At 40.8% G+C, this 22,293-nt stretch overlaps 1 protein-coding gene across 4 annotated transcripts in view; it reads right to left on the reverse strand.

The window, feature by feature from the left end:
• The window catches only part of FAM120C (family with sequence similarity 120 member C), a 109,046-nt gene that overhangs the window by 81,680 nt on the left and 5,073 nt on the right, over positions 1-22,293 (reverse strand). For 3 of the 4 annotated variants that reach the window (XM_055269114.2, XM_055269113.2, XM_055269115.2), the window contains exons 2-3: positions 5,838-6,084; positions 4,125-4,207 (exon numbers count right to left, since the gene is read on the reverse strand). In XM_055269114.2, the coding sequence (XP_055125089.1) occupies positions 4,125-4,207; positions 5,838-6,084 (330 nt within the window). Of the gene's footprint in view, positions 1-4,124; positions 4,208-5,837; positions 6,085-15,240; positions 17,962-22,293 lie in introns of those variants that run through there. The other variant, XM_055269116.2, reaches the window with a different exon arrangement.

Raw genomic sequence — 22,293 nt, forward strand, 5'->3', positions numbered from 1 at the left:
AGGTTACAGGCACGCAACACCACACCCAGCTATTTTTTTTTTTTTTTTGAGACAGAGTCTCGCTGTCACTCAGGCTGGAGTGCAGTGGCATGATCTCAGCTCACTGCAACCTCCACCTCCCAGGTTCAAGACATTCTCCTGCCTCAGCCTCCTGAGTAGCTGGGATTATAGGTGCGCACCACCACGCCCAGCTAATTTTTGTGTTTTTAGTAGAGACGAGGTTTCACCATGTTGGTCAGGCTGGTCTCAAACTCCTGACTTCGTGATCTGCCCGCCTTGGCCTCCCAAAGTGCTGGGATTACAGGCGTGAGCCACCACGCCCAGCCTTTTCAAAAATTTTTAGTAGAGATGGGGTTTCACCATGTTGGCCAGGCTGGTCTCGAACTCCTGACCTCAAGTGATCCACCCGCCTCAGCCTCCCAAAGTGCTGGGATTACAGGTGTTAGCCACAGTGCCCGGCCAAGGATTTTGAATGGAGAAGTGACAGGATCTCAGTTTTTTTTTTTTTTAAGGGTCGCTCTCCTGTTATATTGAGAATAAAATGGAGGTAAGGGGAAGAGTGTAAGTAGAAGACCAATAGTTAGTAAGCTATTATAATAATCCAGGCAAGAAATAATGGTGGCTTGGCCAGGGTAGCAGCAGTGCAAATGGTAAGAAGTAGGTATATTTTGAAGGGATAGCTGATGGTATTTGCTGACAAATGAGATGTGGGGTATGGGAGAGAGAGGGGGAAGTCAGGATGACCCCCAAGGATTTTAGCCTGAGAAAACGGAAGGATGGGCTGAGTGCAGTGGCTCACACCTGTAATCCAGCACTTTGGGAGTCCAAGGTGGGTGGATCACTTGAGCTCAGGAGTTTGAGACCAGCCTGGCCAACATGGTGAAACCCTGTCTATACTAAAAATACAAAAATTAGTTGGATGTGGTGGCGCACGCCTGTAGTCCCAGCTACTCAGGAGGCTGAGGCAGGAGAATCACTTGAATCCAGGAGGTGGAGACCGCAGTGAGCTGAGACTGTGCCACTGCACTCCAGCGTGGGCAACACAGCGAGACTCCATCTCAAAAAAAAGAAAGAAACAAAATGGAAGGATGAAGTTGCCTTCAACAAAAATGAGGAAGGCTGTAGGAGAAACACGTTTAGGGAGAAGATCAGGAATTTCCACTTGAACATATAACTTTAAGATACCTATTGGATATGTAAATGAAAATATTGAATTGGCAGTTAGATATTAGAATCTGGAGTTCAAGGGAGAGGTCAGAGCTGAAGACACAAAACTTAGGAGTCATCAACGGACAGACGGTATTTAAAGTCATAAGACTATATGGGATCAATCATATGTGGAGACAGAAAAGAGAAGGCGCCGGGCATGGTGGCTCATGGCTATAATCCCAACACTTTGGGAGGCTGAGGTGGGAAGATCGCTTGAGCATAGGAGTTTAAGACCAGCCTGGGCAACATGGTGAGATCACATCTCTACAAAAAATACAAAAAAAATTAGCCAGCCATGATGGCATGTGCCTGTAGTCTCAGCTACTTAAGAGGCTGCTGCAGGAGGACCAATTGAGTCCGGGAGTTCGAGGCTGTAGTGAGCCATGATCGCCCCACTGCACTCTAGCCTGGGCAACAGAATGAGACCCTGTCTCAAAAACAAACAAACAAACAAACAAACAAATAAACCAGAAAAGAAAAGAGAAAGGAACCAGGATGGAACTCTGGGCTATTCCACCTTTAACATGTGGAAAAGACAAGGAAGCAGCAACGGAGACTGGGAAGTGGCAGTCAACGAGGTAGGAAGGAAATAAGAAGAGAGTAGTGTCCTTAAGGCCAAGTGAAAAAAGTGTTCTATGGAAGAATGGGTGAGCATCTGTGTCAAATGCTGCTGACTGGTCAAGTAAAATGAAAACTGACAGCTGGCCACTGGGTTTATTAACTGAGAAGTTATATTGGTGACCCTGTTGAGAGCAATTTCAGCAAATCAATTGAAAAGCAAACAGGGAAAGGGAATAGTAAGCAACTCACGTGTAAACAAGTCTTTAGAGGAGTTTTCTATAAGAAGAAATATAGAGCAGTAGCTTGGGTGGGGAGAGTGAGGTCAGAGGCTTTTTGTAAAAAAAATAAAGTTGTATTTTTAAACTTCATAATGCATGCTTACACAATTTAGAAAGAGCCAATGAAAAGAGGAAAATTGATGATGCAGGAGAAAAAGGGGGAGAATTGCTGAACTGATGCTCTTAAGTTGGCCAAAGGAGATGGGAGCTGTGCCTGATAGTCCCAGCTACTCAGGAGGTTTAGGCAGGAGGATTGATCACTTGAGCTATGATTGTGCCACTGCACTCCAGCCTGGGCAGCATAGCAAGACCCTGTCTCTTAAAAACATTTTTTAAAAATAAATAGAGATGGGACCTAGTGTAAGTAGAGGGATTGGCCTTAGATAGGAACATGGACAGGCCATGCACAATTAATAGGAGGCAGGCAGAATATGTGGCCACAGAGGGGATAACACCTTCATGTAGGTGAGGTGAAGAGGGGGTAAGAACTCATCGAAGTTTTCTTCCCATTGCTTCCATTTTCTCAGTAAAACAGGAAGTGAGGTCATGAACTGAGAGTGAGCAAATGAGGAGAAAGTATTAGAGGCTTGAGGACAGAGAAGGTATGAAACAGTCATCTAGGAGAATGAAAGAATGAGGGAAATAGAATATAATCACCAACTTATACTACCACTAGAAGTGTATGCAGGTATCAGTCTCACAACAGTCTTTTTTTTTTTTTTTTTTGAGTCAGGAGTCTCACTCTGTCACCCAGGCTAGAGTTCAGTGGCGTGATCTCGGCTCACTGTAACCTCTGCCTCCCGGGTTCAAGTGATTCTCCGGCCTCGGCCTCCCGAGTAGCTGGGACTACAGGCACGTGCCACCACACCTGGCTAATTTTGTATTACAGGCACGAACCACCGTGCCCTGGCTGCAACAGTCTTGATAGCAGTGGGTAAACTAATTTTTCAATATTTGTTCAACTGTTAAGTTAAAAAAAAAAAATTCACAGTGGCCGAGTGTGGTAACTCATGCCTGTAATCCCAGCACTTTGGGAGGCTGAGGGGGGAAGATCACTTGAGGTCAGGAATTCGAGACCAGCCTCGCCAACACAGTGAAACCCTGTCTCTATTAAAAATACAAAAATTAGCTGGGCATGGTGATGCATGCCTGTAATCTCAGCTACTCGGGAGGCTGAGACAGGAGAATTGCCTGAACCTGGGAAGTGGAGGTTGCAGTGAGCTGAGATTGCAACGCTGAACTCCAGCCTGGGTGACGGAGTGAGACTTTGCCTCAGAAAAAAAAAAAAAAAAATGAGCCAGGCCTGTAATCCCAGCTACTTGGGTGGCTGAGGTATGAAAATTGCTTGAACCCAGGAGGTGGAGGTTGCAGTGAGCTGGCTGAGTTCATGCCACCGCGTTCCAACCTGGACGACAGGGTGAGACTCTGTCTCAAAAAAAAAAAAAAAAGAAAGAAAAATCACACTGATCATGTAATTTACATGTCTGATCAATAGTGAGGTTGAATATCTAGTCATTGTATTTTCTCTCTTGTTAATTTTCTGCTTCTGTCCTTTGTTCATTATTTCATTATTGGGTTATCAGTATATTTCTTTATAGATTTGTATGAATTCTTGAGATATTAAAGGTATTGATCATAACCAAGTTTTTCTTTTTTGTCTTTTTTTTTAGATGGAGTCTTGTTTTGTTGCCCAGGCTGGAGTGCAGTGGCACGATCTTGGCTCACTGCAATCTCTGCCTCCCAGGTTCAAGCGATTCTCCTGTCTCAGCCTCCTGAGTAGCTGGGGTTATAGGTGCCTGCCACTACGCTCGGCTAATTTTTGTATTTTTAGTAGAGACGGGGTTTCACCATGTTGGCCAGGCTGGTCTTGAATTCTTGACCTCAGGTGATCTGCCCACCTCGGCCTCCCAAAGTGCTGGGATTACAGGTGTGAGCCACTGCACCTTGCCATAACCAATATTTTTTTCTTTTGTATGTATAATATTTTAAATCTAATGTAAGATAATTATTCCATCAAAACTCTAATAAAAACCTCATATCCCCTAATCTGTATAGGCAAGAAATAGGGAACATTACCTTAAGTGATGCAAGAGGATGTTCTGGTCCCAAGAGGCTCCAGTGAAAAGCAGCCAGGTCCTCATCTGGGAGGATGTGGTTACCTATAAAGTACATTTGTCATTTATTGACTGTACAAATGTTTTCTTAGAACCTCCAGGCCATGAAAGGGGTCCTGGGAGAGAAAATGATCAAAAAATTCACATAGGTCTATATTCTTAATGTAATACTTACAGTAGTTCTGTGTTGATCACTTAATATGTTTCATGTGTATTATATGTATCATCTTTATAATGACTATGTATGGTAATATTATCATTTACATTTATAGATAAGGAAACTGAGGTTCAGACATGTCTGGTGACTTGGCCCAATGTGGTCTGGCCAATAGGTACACACACCAAGATAAAAAGCTAGGAATGTAACTCCAAAGCCCATGCTATTACTTATCCCCTGCCCAAAGCCCATGCTATTACTTATCCCCTAAGTCATGTTGCCTTTTATAATAGCAGCCACCAATTACTAACTGCCTAATGAGTGCTGGGCATTTTGTACACCTTATTTCATTTCACTTTACCAATAACACCATGAGGGATTATTATCCGCATTTCACGGATGAGGAAACTGAAACCAGGGAGATGTCACTTCAGTGATTTGCTGATGGCCTAATTCCAAAACGTGTGCTGACTCCATTATATTATCCAAACTTATGTCCTTTGGAATTATAGAACAAAGGTCATGCCTGAGGCAGAATACTAACCTTCATGCACTAAGTACTTAAAAAACCAATTCAAAACATAATCAACTCTCTGCAATTTACTTTGAAACACATCTTTAAGAGATATATTGGGCCAGCCATGGTGTCTCACGCCTGTAATCCCAGCACTTTGGGAGGCCGAGGCGGGTGGATTGCTTGAGGTCATGAGTTCAAGACCAGCCTGACCAACGTCGTGAAACCCTGTCTCTACTAAAAATATAAAAATTAGTTGGGCATGGTGGCGGGTGCCTATAGTCCCAGCTATTCAGGAAGCTGAGGCAGGAGAATCACTTGAACCTGGGAGGCAGAGATTGCAGTGAGCCGAGATCGTGCCACTGCACTCCAGCCTGGGCGACAGAGCGAGACTCTGTCTCAAAAATAAATAAAATAAAATAAGAGGCAGATTGATGGATGAGTAAAGGAATGGATAGATATGTAAGGCAATTAGAGTAAAATGTTAATGGCAGAATACAGGTGGTGGATATAGAGTTTTTACTGCAAAGCCCTTTTTCTATTTTGCTGTATATTTGGAAATTTTCATAAAAAATATTAGCACAAAAGAAACAAAGAGAAAAACATAATCAACAATTTGTCTTTCCGATCTAAATTGAGACACTGGGGAAGAAATGTTAATGCTCTGTGTGGGGAACCAAAGTTGTCTAGGGCTAATAAAACATTTGGCTTGAGAATACTCTGCATAGAAGAGTTATAAAATGTAGCAAAAGAAGAAGGCTTACAGGAATCTAAATAATGTTCTGGAATAACCTGTAGCAATCCACAAAACAAACATGCTGAGTTTTAGTGTGCTCTACCAAGAAGCCCAAAAACCATGCTGAGTTCTCCCCAGCACAGTGTTTAGCGTGAAGAGTTTAAGAAGACAAATCTAATGATGACAGGCTAAATCACTCTAGTCTTCATCTCTTAACACCAGAAGAGGAAACTACCAATCACTGCAGTCTTTTCTTTGGATGACCTACCTAGCAGTGCAGCAAATATGGGGAAATTCATCCTCTTCAGGCCCAGCTGCTTGGCTACTTCTTGCATCAGGAACTGGTTGGTAGTGAGGTTCTTCCCATTCCAGCTCAGTTTCAGAGCATGGGAACTGTAGTAAGAGGGAATATTGTAGAGAGCATACTCGGAGTCATGGGCAAGAAGGCCATGGAAGCCATTTTCCCTGAAAAACGCCACCACTTCCAAATGGTGGTCTTCAAGGCTCTGAAAGACCTAGGAGGGAAGAAGAGAACGTGTCATGCCACAGAAGCTGATTTGTATTGTTAGGTCAGGAGGTTTAGCAACTAAATTTTATTTAGTGAAAATTTGGTGAAATTTGAAATTGTATGTGACAGAACATTCTTTTAAAATTTTTTACTTTTTTTTTTTTTTTTTTTAAATATAGAGATGAGATCTCACTATGTTACCCAGGCTGGTCTCAAATTCCTGAGCTTAAGTGATCCTCCCGCCTTGGCCTCCCAAAGTGCTAGGATTATAGGCGTGAACCACTGTGCCCAACCAGAACAGAATACTCTTAAAAAACAAAACAAAAATGCTCTCCCAGTCTACAACTTGATTATTACTGTAAACACAGACAGCGTTTGTGTTCATTCCCCCGGTTTTTTTTTTTTTTTCATTCCTTTCATGAAACTTGCCCTGAGGCTCTTAAAAATTAGAATACTGAAATTAACAAGGTATATATTACTTAAGTTTTTACTTCAAACAATAACATTAGAGACTTCTGTTAGATAATAAAGCTATTATTTATTGCTCGGCATCTATGTGCTGTACATATTATATATATATTATCTCATCATTAACCTTAGGTAGGTACATATGGATGAAAAACTTAGACATAGAAATAGACACAGAAATCTAAGTTTATCTAACTGTTTTTAAAAAGTCTTTGCTTTTTTTCTTAGTAGCACCGTACATCGCAGGGCACCTAAACAGTTGCACTTCCAACAGTGAGAAGTCAGAAACTACACCCCATTTTAGAAATGGGGAAACTAAGGCTACGAGAGATTGGCTGCCCCCAAAGTTGCATAATGAGTGAGTGTGGTAGACAGGATTCAAATCCAGGCTGATCTGACTCCGGAATGCACACTTTCTGTTGTACCACGCTTCTTCCTGGAGATCACTATTTTTTATGTAATAGAGGTAAACTGTTAAGTACTCTTCCTGTACATGCCTCTATTGCTGTACTTGAAGTATACTGAAATTATCTGTATACTGGCTCCACCAGATTAAGTTCCTTGACCGTAGAGAGAATTTACCTCTATATTCCTGGCTCCCACATAAGACCTGGTACGTAATAGTAATAATAATGGCTAACAGATACTGAATATGCACTATGTGCATTAACTCATTTAATACTCACAACAACCTTGTGAGGGCATACCTATTATTACTATCCCCATTTTACACATTGTTAGCCCCAAGGTCATATGGCTAGAAGGAGCAAAGCCCAGATTTTGGCTCTAGAGCCTGTGGACCTTGATAGTTTTTTTCAACTCAACTAATCTATTTGTCATTTAAGTTGGAATGGTAGTTTTCTGGAGTTTAACAGGAGTTTCAATGCATTAAACTTTTGCTAGATTATGGAAAAGGAGTCTAGTTACAGTTGCTAGTCATGACACACACAAGGGGAGAGACACCAGTAAGCAGACAGTGAAGCAAGGTCGATATTTATTTGATATCCAGGCAAAGGAGCCAAAAAGTATTGTAACATATTTATGCCTAGAGATATGAGTAACTCCAGATGTGTCAAGGTAGGAGTAAAGTTTTATGCTGTCCCCTGGTAATAGTTTCTTCCAGCACATCACTCATACAAGTCATTGGTTGAGCATCCATTTACCTTGTACCAGGGATAGTTACTAAGTGTGATATTTTCTCTCTCTTCATCACAACCTCACCATGCAGGTATTAGAAGCCCCATTTTACAGAGGAGGAAACTGAGGCTCAGAAACGTGGCATGATCTCGGCTCACCGCAACCTTCACCTCCCAGGTTTAAGCGATCCTCCTGCCTTAGCCCCCCTAGTAGCTGGATTACAGGCACATGCCACCAGGCCCGGCTAATTTTTGTATTTTTAGTAGAGACAGGGTTTCATCATGTTGGTCAGGCTGGTCTCGAACTCCTGGCCTCAGGTGATCCACCCGCCTCAGCCTCCCAAAGTGCTGGGATTACAGGCGTGAGCCACCATGCCTGGCCTTTTTATGGTATTTTAATATTTTTTGTTGTGATTAAAAACCACATAAAATTTACCATCTTGACTATTTTTAAGTGTACAGTTCAGCTGTGTTATGGATATTCACATTGTTATATAACGTATCTCCAGAATTTTTTCATCTTGCAAATCTGAAATTCTATATCCATTAAATAACAGCTCCCTTTTCTCCCTCCTCCTAGCTCTTGGTAACCACAATTCTATTTTCTGTCTCTATGAATTTGACTAAACTTTAGATACCTCATATAAGCGGAATCATATGGAATTTGTCCTTTCGTGACTGGCTTATTTCACTTAGCATAATGTCCTCAAGTGTTCATCCATATTGTAGCATGTGACAGGATTTCTTTCCTTTTTAAGGCTGAATAATATTCCATTGTATGCGATACATTTTGTTTATCCATTCATCCATCAACAGACATTTGGGTTGCTTCCAACTCTTGGCTACTGTGAATAGTACTGCTATGAACATGGGTGTGCAAATATCTCTTAGAGATCCTGCTTTCAATTGTTTTACATATATACTCAGAAGTGGAATTGCTGAATTATATGGTAGTTCTATTTTTAATATTTTAAGGAACCTCCATACTGTTTTCCACAGCAGCTGCAGCATTTTACAATCCCACCAACAGTGCATAAGGGTTCCAATTTATCCACATCCTTGTCAATGCTTATTTTCTGTGTGTTTTTTTAACAGTAGCCATCCTAATGAGTGTGAGGTAATATCTCATTGTGGTTTTGATTTGCATTTCTCAGAGGATTAGTGATGTTGAATATCTTTTCATAAGCTATTGACCATTCCTGGCATATCTTAAAGCAAATTCCAGACATCAAATCACTTCACCCATAAATACTTCATTATTTAACTCTCAGTTAAAGTAACAAACAGTACCATTATTACACCCAACAAAATTAACAATTTCTTAATATCATAATATCTAGTTCCTATTCTACTTTCTATGATTGTCCCGAAAATGTCTTTTGATGGTTGCTTTGTTCAAATCAGGATTCAAATAGAATCCACATGCTGTATTTGGTTGATACGGCTTCTAAGGACCTTAATGTATAGCAGTTCCCCTTCCCTTTATTTATATGCCATTTGTTTAAAAAAATCCAGTTTTTAGATTAGAAAAGTAATATAGATTATTTAACAAATGGTGTTGGGATAACTGAAGAGTCATTTGAGGAGAAAAACATGGATCCATACTTCACACTTTAACTAGGATAACCACAAAAATAATAGCCCAGGCACGGTGGCTCATGCCTGTAATCCCAGCACTTTGGGAGACCAAGGCGGGCAGATCACTTCAGGTCAGGAGTTCAAGACCAGCCTGGCCAACATGGTGAAACCCCGTCTCTACTAAAAATACAAAATTTAGCCGGGTTTCGTGACTGGTGCCTGTAATCCCAGCTACTCGGGGGGCTAAGGCAGGAGAATTGCTTGATCTCAGGAGGTAGAGGTTGCAGTGAGCCAAGACCTGGGCGACAGAGCAAGACTCCATCTCAAAAAATAATAATAATAAAAATAATAAAATACACCATGAGGGAAATTTTGTATAATCTCAGAGTGGGGATAGTTTATGAGCAAATCCAGTAACACCCCCAGAAAATGGTCAATACTCTTGACTATATGAAAACCAAACATTTCCACAGTATGAATGTATAAATGACTGATGAATAAGAAAAAAAAAATCAAACATTTCTGCTTGGGAAAAACCAATGTAAGTAAGCTCAAAAGACAAATGACAATCTGCAAAAAAATTTGCAACTTACAGTGCAGAGGACCAATTTCCTTAATAGAGAAGGGAAAAAACCTAACAATGTAAGAGAACATTTCACAAAAAAGGAAACAAATAGATTTTAAGCATATAAAAAGATGATCAAACTCACTTGTGATGAGAGAAATAAAAATTAAAATAATACTGAAACATGATGTTTCACGTACAAGATTAGCAAATAACGTATTGGTGAAGGAAACAGGCACTTGCAAACATTCCTGGTAGGGGTATAATGGTAGAATCTCCAGGGAGAGCGATTTGGCAAGACCTTTCAAAATTACAAATGTGCATACCCTTTGCCCCAGCAATTCTCCTTTCAGGGATTTATCTTTTAGATATGTAAAGCACTGGGAACAACAATGAAAGTGCCTAAGTGTGAGCAACTCCTTTGCAAACACAAAATATTTACTGCAGCATTATTTGTAATAGGTGAAGACTGGAAACAATCTAATTAATTGCCCATCAATAAGGGATGAGTTAAGTAAATCATAATGTATACGTACAATGGAATAGTGTAAAACCATAAAAAATAATGACAAAACTCTATCTATACACATAGAAAAATCACCAAGATATGGTAAATGGTAAGTGCAAGGTACAGAACATTATGCATAGTATGCTGTTTATAAAAAGTATTTTTTGTGTAGAATATGTATATATGTAAAATGTGCATACATATATAAAATGTATAACTATATTTATTTGCTTTTATATCCATAGTATCTCTGAAAGAATACACAACGAACTGATAATATTGGTCCCCTCCAGGGAGGAGAACCTAGTGACTGGGAAAGGGGTGGAATATTTTTTATCATATATCCTTTTGTATCTTTTTTTGTACCATGAATTGTAAGTTAATCAAAAGATAAAACTGCAGCTGAATAGAAGCAGTACATATTCAGGGAAAAAAAAAATCAATATGGCAGTGTGTAGAATGAAAATAGTCCTTTTACTCTCATTCCTTGGAAGTAATCGCTGTTCTAAGCCCCACCCCTGAAGAGTCTGATTCAGTAGGTCGAGGGTCAGGCTGGAAATCTGTTTTTCAACAAGAACCCCAGATGATTTCATGATGAAGCAAGTTTAAAAAACACTTATCTAGTCAGATCATACAACATGGCAATTTATTCCTAGCAAAATACAATCTGCATTCAATCCTGACAGGGCAAAGAGCCAACAATGACCATCAGAATAGTGAGCACTCTGGCTCAATTTACACATTTATCATCACTGTACCACCTGTAAGCGCCTGGCCCAAATTGGTCCAGTTTAGTCGTTAACCTTGCAATTTTCCAGGAGAGTAAAATGATTTAGGAGAGATTCAACTATAACATAACCAAACAACTGATCAGAAAAAACAGCACATTTGAGTTTTAAAGAAAGCGAGAGTTGAGATTCTGAACGACTATCTATAGCTTTTAATTGCTGGTTCACCATTCAGTTCAGTGAATAGGGGTGGAGGGCCTACTAAGTGCCAGGATGCAGACAGCACAAAGCAAGACACTTAACTTGTGAGAAGTTATGGAGCACAGGGTACCATGGGAACACAGAGTAAAGGCACCTCAACAGTCAGTGGGGTGATGGTTTTTGAGAGGAAGTGACACCTGTTTATAGAACTCAGGAGAGGCCAGGTGTGGTGGCTCATGCCTGTAATCCCAGCAGTTTGGGAGGCCAACGCAGGCGGAACACAAAGTCAGGAGTTTGAAACCAGCCTGGCCAATATGGTGAAACCCCGTCTCTATTAAAAAAAAAAAAAATTAGCCGGGTGTGGTGGCGGGTGCCTGTAGTACCAGCTACTCAGGAGGCTGAGGCAGGAGGATCGCTTGAACCTGGGAGGTGGAGATTGCAGTGAGCCGAGATCGCACCACTGCACTCCAGCCTGGGCAACAGAGCGAGACTCCATCTCAAAAAAAAAAAAAGGAAAACCTCAGGGGAAAACAGCTCTCTGAGAAGACATGTCTCATTTCCGACCACAGGTAGTCTAAAGAAGTGGCTTGCAAACTGTGCTTCCCCAAACCAGAATTTTGGTAGGTGGAGACTGGACCAAATAACTAGAGAGGATTGGTGTTTCTACTTTTTTAAATTTTTATTTTTTGAGGGTATCATTTTGTCACCAAGGCTGGAATGCAGTGGCGGGATCACGGCTCACTGCAGCCTCAACCTCCCGAGCTCAAGCAACCCTGCCACTGCAGCCTCCCAAATAGCTGGGACTACAGGTGTGCACCACCATGCCTGGTTAATTTTTGATTTTGTGTAGAGACAGGTCTTGCTATGTTGCCCAGGCTGGTCTCAAACTCCTGGACACAAGCAATCTTCTTACCTTGGCTTCCCAAAGTGCTGGGATTACAGGCATGAGCCACCGCACCTGGCCTGGTGTTCCTACTTTCTCTTCAACCTGAGCTCACAGTCCCCATTTTATGTATTATATACTGTGGCTCTTTCAGAAATATTTGAAGAGTATTTGATATTAAAAACAACCAGAAGTATTAATCACTAGAATGTAAGCTTCAAGAAGGCTGAGAGTTTAAAAATCTGTTTTATTCACTGCTGTTATCTCCAGTACATAGACCACTCGCACAGAGCAGGAAACCAATGAACTGTTTCAACTTTCAACCAATATGTACTGAGCCAGGCACTGATATATGCCAGGCACCAATCTAGGTATGGAGACACAGCAGTAACAAAAGGCAAGAGTCTTTGACCTCATGGAACTAACTGTAGTGATTAACATTTCAAGATAGACACTGGGCTAGGCATATTTCATTTATCCTTCTAACTCTGTAAAATCGGTATTACATCATTCATCCCCCTCCCTCTCCTTTATTTAAACAGAGAAAACAGAAGCTTGGAAAACTTAAGTAACTTGCCCCAAATAACACAGCTAGCAATATGGCAGTACTTGGATTTGAACCAATTAGGTCTGACTTTAAAATAATGCTCTTTCAGGGCTGGACATGGTGGCTCATGCCTGTAATCCCAGCACTTTGGGAGGCAGAGGTAGAAGCAGGAAGATCGCCTGAGCCGAGGATTCCAGCCTGGGCAACACAGTGAGATCCCATCTCTACCAAATATTGTTTAAAAAACTAGCCAGGCATGATAGTATATGCCTGTGGTCCCAGCTACTCAGGAGGCTAAGGTGGGAAGATCGCTTGAGCCCAGGAGGTTGAGGCTGCAGTGAGCCGAGATCGTGCATTGCACACCAGTCTGAGCAACAGAGTGAGACCCTGTCTCTAAAAAAAAATAAAAATGGTCTTTCCATTAAGTACATTGTTTCTCAAATAAAGGAAACTGGAAGAGTGGGCATAAAGTAAACTAAGATCAACTCACAAGTAATATAATAAACATAAGGGCATAAAAAAATAACTAGATTGTAAGCCCATTAGTGGCAGAATTATGTTAGCACTCTGCCTGGACCATAAGAAGAGTGTAATAAATGCTTGTTAAAGTAACTTCAAACTAGAGGCAATACTGCTTTCTGACCTCTGCAGTACTTGACTTCCTCCAGCTTGTCCCATATTCCCTCAAGCCCCTCTACCATGCTAAATACACCAAACTAGTGACTGACTCGGGCTGAGTTCTGTGGTCTGTCTTCTCTACCTGTTCTCACCAAGGCAAAAAGAAATCAGAGATAGTAAGGAAGTATCACCTTATAAGAAGATTCGAGGGCGGGATGGATTATGTGTAAGTCTGGTTCAGCAATAGAAATATAGATGACTTACATTTCAACTGGAAGGCCACTGTGCCTTGAACTCTAACTAAATAATTACAGACTGAAACTACTGTTGATGCAAATATGCATCGCTACATTGTGGAGTTCACCAAGCAACCATTAAGAAACCAGACTGATAATCACAAAGCTAAAGAATAATGTATTAAAAGAATAGCAGCAATTAGGAACCGCAGTTACTTCAAGGAAACATTGATAAAGTGGCCTTCCCTCTCAACTGTAGGAATTTCAATTATCTACATGCACATAAGTGGTAGTCTTTGCCATGAAATACGGCAGTCAAGCTAGAGGTAGTAGAATACTGATCCAGTGTTCAGTACACACTATCAAGGTACTAATTTTAATTTGCGAGTATCCAATTTTAGTACTTTTCTTTTCTGAGATGGAGTTTTGCTCTTGTTGCCAGGCTGGAGTGCAATGACGTGGTCTCGGCTCACTGCAACCTCCACCTCTGGGTTCGAGCAATCCTCCTGCCTCAGCCTCCCAAAGTAGCTGGGATCACAGGCGCCCACCACCACGCCTGGCTAATTTTTGTATTTCTAGTAGAGAGTTTCACTATGTTGGCCAGGCTGGTCTCGAACTCCTGACCTCAGGTGATCCATCCGCCCCAGCCTCCCCAAGTGCTAGGATTACAGGCGTGAGCTACTGCGCCTGGCCCAATTTTAGTACTCTTACTCTTAGGCTGCCAGAAGCCAGCCCATTTCTGCAGATGAAATCTTCTGCCACATTTAAGAACAAAAGGGAAAACTTGGATTTTTAAAAAACCTGTTGTGTGTCAACCATGGGCTGGAAACTGTACTTTGATACTAACTTTCGTTATCAGTTATATACAGCAGGAGCTTTGGCATCCAGTGAACCTATGATCAAAGTTTGTGGGGACAAGTCACGGGCAAGTCACTTAGCTTCTTCATCTGTAAAATGGAGATTTACTTAATTCCTACCCAATTCTAAGACTTACAATTTATAATAGCTGGCACAGACTGAAAAAGTAGCTATGAAAGTCTGTTTTGCAGAGATGAAGTCTGTGGTATGCACTACTGTCTGAAGGTCCTCAGAAATAATTTGAGACAAGTAGATACCAGAATAGGCATTTGTTTAGCCCAAAGCAAATCTTCACGACTGAAAAGTCAGAGGTCTCATGGAAAGTATTCTTAGGAGTAAGAGAGCGAGAATCCAAGGGAACCTCTGGGTTACCTCAGAAAGGAGGAGAGGAACTGCAGAGAAGACAATGATCACAAGAAATTCCTAAGAGTCTTTGAACTAGGGACTGTAAATGCTTACAGGGATGGGCAGCTAACATGAATGAAGGGGCTGAGTAAAGAAAAATTAACTTCCAAAAATGTAATATTTGGCCAGGCATGGTGGGTAATCCCAGCACTTTCAGAGGCTGAGGCAGGAGGATTGCTTGAGGCCAGGAGTTTGAGATCAGCCTGGGCAACCTAGCAAGACCCTGTCTCTAAAACAAACAAACAAAAACAAAACCTTAAAAATTATCTGGGTGTAGGTGGCACATACCAGTAGTCTTAGCTACTGGGGAGGCTAAGGTGGAAGGATTGTTTGAGCCCAGGAGTTCAAGGTTATAGTGAGCCATGTTCACACCACTGCACTCCAACCTGGGCAACAGAGCAAGATCCTGTGTTTAAAAATAAAAAACACACACACAGAAATGTATTTTTATTTAAGCTGTGGGTGTTTATACATGCAAAATACTGGAGTTTACATTTTACATGAAAGACATAAGTGAAAAACTAGAAAATTTATCATTACACTTTTTTTTTTGTAGTTTATTCTCCTTTGACTTAGAACTGGTGGCCTGACACATTTATGTGCCAAGACGTCAACGTTAGGTCTTATATTTTTGTTACAACATGCAGTACAGAATTGAGTCTTGAATGCTTTCACTTCAAGTGACCAATTTGATCCTATTTCATAATGGAAAACAGCTGTTTAGAAACGTAGGCATTTCCAAACACAGAAGTTTGGCAGTGTTTTTTATATTTCGGTAACTACTTCCAAGGTATTTGTAGAATTTGGCATTTCAATGACATCATGCTTCATTTTCAGTACCATGGCACAGTAATTCAGAATCTCCATTGTAGCTCTTCTTTCACACTCTAAACACTGAGAAAGGCTAATTGAACAATATTAGTTCATTTTCATCAAATATGTCAGAGAACCTTTTCTGGAATTCAACAGACAACTCCACAACTGTGGGAATGTAATTCAGGCCATCACTTTCAATTCTTGGAAACCAATTTCAGCAAAGGAAAGTCAGCCAGTTCATCTGTTGCCAAATGAGTTTCCCAAAGGCATAATTTTGCTAGGAACAAGCAAGTACAACCACACATTTGTGAAGGTATTTCTGAACAATGCTGTTTTTATTCAGTGTCTAGATGAGTTGTAAAATCAACCAAACAAGCCAAATATTTTATTTCAATCTTTGCGGGTGTGGTGAATGCCCTTTGGATGCCAAATCATTTTTTTCAGTATCTTGAGTACCATGTTCAACTAAGCCAATCAACCTCCATGTAATAAGGCAGATTTCCATAACATGCACCTAATAATTCACCAAGCAAAGTATTTAATTGTGGTGCAAACCACAATGTTAATTACTAGTTCCTGATCTGACTGATTCATTTTGAAGCTTTTAGCAGAAATAGCTTTAAGTTTAGGTCCCTGGAAAGTGTTTCTGCTTCAAATTGTTTCTTGGGTCCAACAGTTCTTAACACTATTGCGGAAGCACAATCTGTAGCCATACTTACTAATTTTGACCAATTGTTATTAAAAATCTCAAGACTTTTCTCATCACACAAAATCCAGGTATTTCCAGATGTACCTGTGATGAGTCCAAGAGTCAGGTTACATCAAATTCTTAACACTTAAATCATACCTAAGTGCAGTGGCTCTCAAACTTTAGCATGTATCAGAATCAGCTGGAGGGCTTGTTGAAATGGATCCATAAGCTCCCCCACCTTTCCCGCCAGTTTCTGATTCTGTAGGTTCGATGGGGTAGGGGACTGAGAATGTGTATTTCCAACATGTTTCCAGATGGTACAGTGCTGTTGGTCTGGGACCATACTTTGAGAACCACTGGCTAGGTATACAGCTAAATGTATAGCTATGTGGCTAGAGTTTTTAATCTGTTGTAACCAGCTGCTATGTAAATCTCCAAAAATAATTTAACTTTTTGACTAAATCTGGCCCAAGAATGTTTAGCCATCAATGTTTGACATCCTGAACAAAAGTATTTCCTACCTTTGCAAATGCTTGTTTGTAACATAATTTCTGTTGTACTCAACAAACACTTTTATAAAACTACTGCATAAAAAAGGCTTTCAACCCCTGGCAGTTTTTTCATTTAATACATAATTGCCTTTCGTAGCATCACTTATTTTATCTGTATCTAGAAATATAGCCTGTTGAAATTCCAAGTACATTTTTAAGTTCTTTTCATTTCAGCATTCATCATTTTTGTATAATGATATTTTTTTTTTGAGACGGAGTTTCGCTCTTATTGTCCAGGCTGGAGTGCAATGGTGCGATCTCGGCTCACCACAACCTCCACCTCCCAGGTTCAAGTGATTCTCCTGCCTCAGCCTCTCGAGTAGCTGGGATTACAGGCATGCGCCACCACGCCCGGCTAATTTTGTATTTTTAGTAGAGACAGGGTTTCTCCATGTTGGTCAGCCTGGTCTCGAACTCCCGACCTCAGGTGATCCTCCTGCCTCGGCCTCCCAAAGTGCTGGGATTACAGGCGTGAGCCACCACCGCCCAGCTGTATACTGATATTTCTTACAATGGTTTACTTTTAAATGGTATCTTAAATTGTAGTCTTTCAACAGACACATTTTATTTAGACGTATATGAAAATTCATCAATTCCACAAAGAAATAGGCTCTCTCCTGTTCAAATACGTGAACTTCTTCCATAAAAAAGATTTTTTTCACTTTGCACAGATGTGGGTATGAGAAATATTTCATGTTCATCAAAAATATTATTTAAAAAGAACAAGCACAACAATCAATGGTGTTTCAGTTATCTATTTCTGTGTAACAAAGTAGCCCCCAAACTTAGTGGCTTAAAACAACATTTATTATCTCATAGTATCTGTAGGCATGGCTTAGCTGGGTCCTCTGGCTCAAGGTCTCCTACAGGCTTCAATCAAGGTGCCAGCCAGGGCTGCAGTCATCTCAAGGCTCGCCTGGGGAAGGATCCGCTTCCAAGCTCACTCACGTACGTGGCTGTTGGCAGCAATTCAGTTCCTTGCGGGCTGTAGTTGGACTGAGGGCCTCAGTTCCTCACTGAGTGTTGGCTGGAGGCTTCCCTCAGTTTCTTTTCCTGTGGGCCTCTCCATAGGGCAGCTCACAACATGGCAGCTTGCTTCATCAGAGTGATCAAGCAAGAAGAGCCAGAGAGAAAGAGAGAGAGAGTGCAAACAAGATGGAAGTCACAGTTTTTTATAACCTAATCTTGGAAGTGACATCCCATCACTTTTGTTGTAGTCTGCTCATCAGAAGCAAGTCACTAGGTCCAGCCCACAAATGGGGGGGACGGGAGATTACAAAAGGGTGTGAATACCAGGAGGTGGGACTCATTGGGAGCCATTGTAGAAGATGTCTACCATGAATGACAAGTGGCACTTCGTCATTGTGGCACACTCCATGTGACACCATGGAGCTGTAGAGACCAATAAATGAAGACCATGTGGTTCACCAAAAGGGGTCAACCAGTATTGCCAGAGGATCTGATATTTCAGGAGTAGTTGGAAAGAGACTTTTTTGCAACATTTCTCAATTTTTAAAAGTTGGCAACAAATTCGAACTTGTTAAAAAAGAAGTGTATTCATATAATGCAAGTTAAATGACAGCAGGAAATGATAATCATTCAATTCATTCAACTAGATGATGCCTTAATATTCAGTCCAAGTGCATTATTTGATTTCAGATCCTGGTGAACACTATTGATCAATGAAAATAAACGAAGTTCTTTCAAAAAGAAAAGGAAAAAAATGTGTGGGCCAATGCAAAAATACATGCATGGGCCATATAAGGCCTATGGGCTGCCAGTTTGCCATCTTTGCCATAACCTTTGTAATTTCCTCATGTGATACAGATGAACGGGCAAGGGTTTTGCTCCTGGTATGCAAATCCTGGTTTCTGCCACTTCTATTGGTTATGTCCCTGGGCCTAATGACAAGGGCTGGAGAAATGATCCTGGGGACTTATACCGTAAGTATTTTCTTACTTGTCTCCTCTACTAGACTATGAGCTCCTGGAAGGGTAGGGTACCATGCTTTGTACCCCTGACTTCAACACTCCTTATCTCACTTCCCTACTACATTTTCTCCACAGCATTTCCTATGTCACAAAACATATTTTGCCTATTTATCTTGTTTGTTATCTTCTCCATTAGAATATAAGTTTCATGAGGTCAGAAATCTGTTTTATTCACTGCTGTATCCTCACAATCTTGAACTTTGCCTGGCACACAGGAGTCCAATAAACATTGGCTGAGTAAATTAATTCCGTTGTTCATAGTATTTAGCACAGTGTCTGGCACAGAACAGGTGCTCAAAAATATTAACTGAACTGAAAAGCATTGTCCTGATAAGAAAAATGGGGTAAAATTAGGCTAGATAATGGTGGGCAGACATGAAGGCATGCCATGGCATGCCATGCTAAGCTTAAAGCATGAGAGTGAGGTGATCAATGTCCAACCTTCTAGGTGCACAAGATATTTTATAATTTTTTTTTTTTATATACAGGGTCTTAACTCCGTCACCCAGGCTGCAGTGCAGTGGTGCGATCTCAGCTCACTGCAACCTCAACCTCTCAGGCTCAAGCAATCCTCCTGCCTCAGCCTACCGAGTAGCTGGGACTACAGGTGCGCACCACCATGCCCCGCTACAAGATATTTTAGTCAATATAATAGTAGCTGGCATTTATATGGCATTTACTACGTGCCATATGATGTTCCAAGCATATTACTTAAATCATTTAACACTCACAACAAAATTTGTGATGTAGGTATTATTGTTAAACTGAGGCACAGAGCAAGTAACTTGCCTAAGCTTACATAATGAGTACTTAGAAGAATAGGGATCTAAACCCAGGCAGTCTGGCTCCAAGGCCTGTGTTGTCAGCCATTATGCTACACAAACTAAATATAGGAAAAAATGTTCTGGAGAAAGTTATTAAAATATAACTATAAAAATGCAATTATATGGTTTTGAGATATGTTAAAGATGAAGGGTTTTGGTGTCAAATATCTTTAGGTCCAAATCTTGGTCCAACCATGTTCTAGTAGTGTAACCTTGGGCCAGTGACTACACTGAGCCTGTTTTTTTTTTTTTTTTTATTTTGGCTATAAAAAGTAGAGATTTAGGCCGGGCGTGGTGGCTCACGCCTGTAATCCCAGCGCTTTGGGTGGCTGACGCAGGCAGATCACCTGAGGTCAGGAGTTCGAAACCAGTCTGGCCAACACGGTGAAACCCCATCTCTACTAAAAATACAAAAATTAGCTGGGTGTAGTGGCATGCGCCTGTAGTCCCAGCTACTTGGGAGGCTGAGGCAGGAGAATTGCTTGAACCCAGGAGGTGGAGGTTGTAGTGAGCCAAGATCACGCCACTGCACTCCAATCTGGGCCACAGAGCAAGACTCTGCCTCAAAAAAAAAAAAAAAAAAGAGAGAGATTTAATTTGTCATAGAAGTAGAGGAAAAAATAGAGATTAATACCTCTCCTGTTGGGTGGTTGAATATTGGTGAGGTACCTCGCCCATGTGGTAGCTATTATTACTACCATCAAAGGGGAATATATTCTATAAGTGCATTGCTAAGGAGCTACAAAACTTCTGAGTAACAGGAGTTTGGCAATTCAGTTTGCAATCTGAGTTTATTTAGATGGAATTAATATACAACATTGTATAGCACTGATTCTAAATTCTTCTTTATCTGACCTGTAAAGCCCTCTACAGTGATTCAGTCAGTAAAGGCAAATCAACCAATCTCTCTCTCTCACAGCAAACACTATTTTATATATGTCAAGTCCTAGAGCAAATCTCTGCCTTCTTGGAACTCATTTAAAATAGAATTATGCGATATTATACTATGAAAGAGAAAAAAATATGAGAGAGGTAAGAACAGAGTACTCTGGTAGTAAAGGGAAGGCTTCATTTACCACAGCTGACAGAGGCTGGCTAGGAAAGATTCTATAGGATAACTTTTGAGCAGGAATAAGGGGGAATTTGCTATGCAAAGGTCAAGATAAACATAAGAAAAATACTATGAGAGAGGACATGGTATGTCTAGGAAACTAAGAAAATATAGAATGGTTGGAACAGGGGTGGCCAGAGGTGAGCACCAGGTAAGTCTGGAGAGAGTTTGGGATCAGATTGTGAAGGGTGCTGTCTGCCATGCTGAGAAGTTTGGACTTGGTAGGGTGGGCAAATACACCTTTGGGCATATAACAGAGTCAGCTTCTGTTTTCAGAATGGTGTCTCTGGCAGCAATATGGCAGATGGAGTCCAGAGAGTGTTATGGTAAAGGAACAAGTTGACACTGTCTTCCTGGTTCAGATAAGAAATTTTGGCAGCCTGAACTAAAGCAATGGGGGTGGAAACAGACAGAAGTAGCTGGACTCAGGAGACATTTCTGACGTAGAACTCAAAGGATCCGATGACCAAGTAAATGTGGGAAGTGACAGGAGAGTGAAGAATTGAGGACTCCACGGCTTCTGGCTTGAAACTGATGAAAGACACCATTCATAGAAAAAGAGAGTACCAGAAGTGAAACAAGTTTTGGGGAAACATAATGAGTTCCATTTTGGGTATTTTTTAGTTTAAGTGACCTAAAAGACATCAAGTAGTAGAGAGCTGAAAAGATGTGTTGAAAGCTCATGAGAGAGGCCGAGGGTATAGACAGAGCAATAGGAATCATCAGAATTTAATTAATACTTAAAGCCACAATAATGGATGAGATTGCTCAGGAAAAGTAGAAGAATATGACTAGGACAGAAGCCTTGAGGGCACCAACATTTAAAGAAGCAGGCAGAAGAGGAATAAGGAAAAGAGAAGAAAGAACTAGAGGGTTACAAGGAGAATCAGAAGTGAGTTGAATTATGAAATCCAAGGAAGACAGTTCAAGAATAGGATGGCTTGATATCAATGATCTTAAAGAGCACCAACAAAGGCTAAGAATGGAAATGCATGAGGCAGCTTCAGAGTGGTGACATCAGATATAAAGTAGCACTAGGCTAGGGAATGGGAATTAATACAATCTGCTTCTTTAAGAATAATGGTGAATAGGGAAGAAAGGAGATAAAGATAATGGCTCGAAGGAATTAGAAAATAAAGGGGAAGTTTTTGTTTTTCAAAGATTATTTGTGCATGCTGTAAGTGAAAGAAACCAGAGAGGCAGAGACTGAAACTGTAGAAAGGACAGGGATTACTACTTTTGAATTCCTACAACATCACTGTTATGACTCACTTACTTGGCACTTAGCTTACACATTTGCCTTGTATTGGCAGTATTGTACATTTAGCAATGCTGGCACAAACTAAGTGCTCAAAAAATCTACTTATGATTGTTTGTCTTCTATGCGTATTATCTAGCCAGTAACAGTGTACAATCATACACAAGAATGTACAAAACGAAGGAAACAGGATGGTGGGATTGTGTAAACTTTGAGCAATATAAACCTAGAACAGTAATTTTT

Source organism: Symphalangus syndactylus, chromosome X, assembly GCF_028878055.3.
Source record: "Symphalangus syndactylus isolate Jambi chromosome X, NHGRI_mSymSyn1-v2.1_pri, whole genome shotgun sequence".
Classification (NCBI taxonomy): domain Eukaryota; kingdom Metazoa; phylum Chordata; class Mammalia; order Primates; family Hylobatidae; genus Symphalangus; species Symphalangus syndactylus.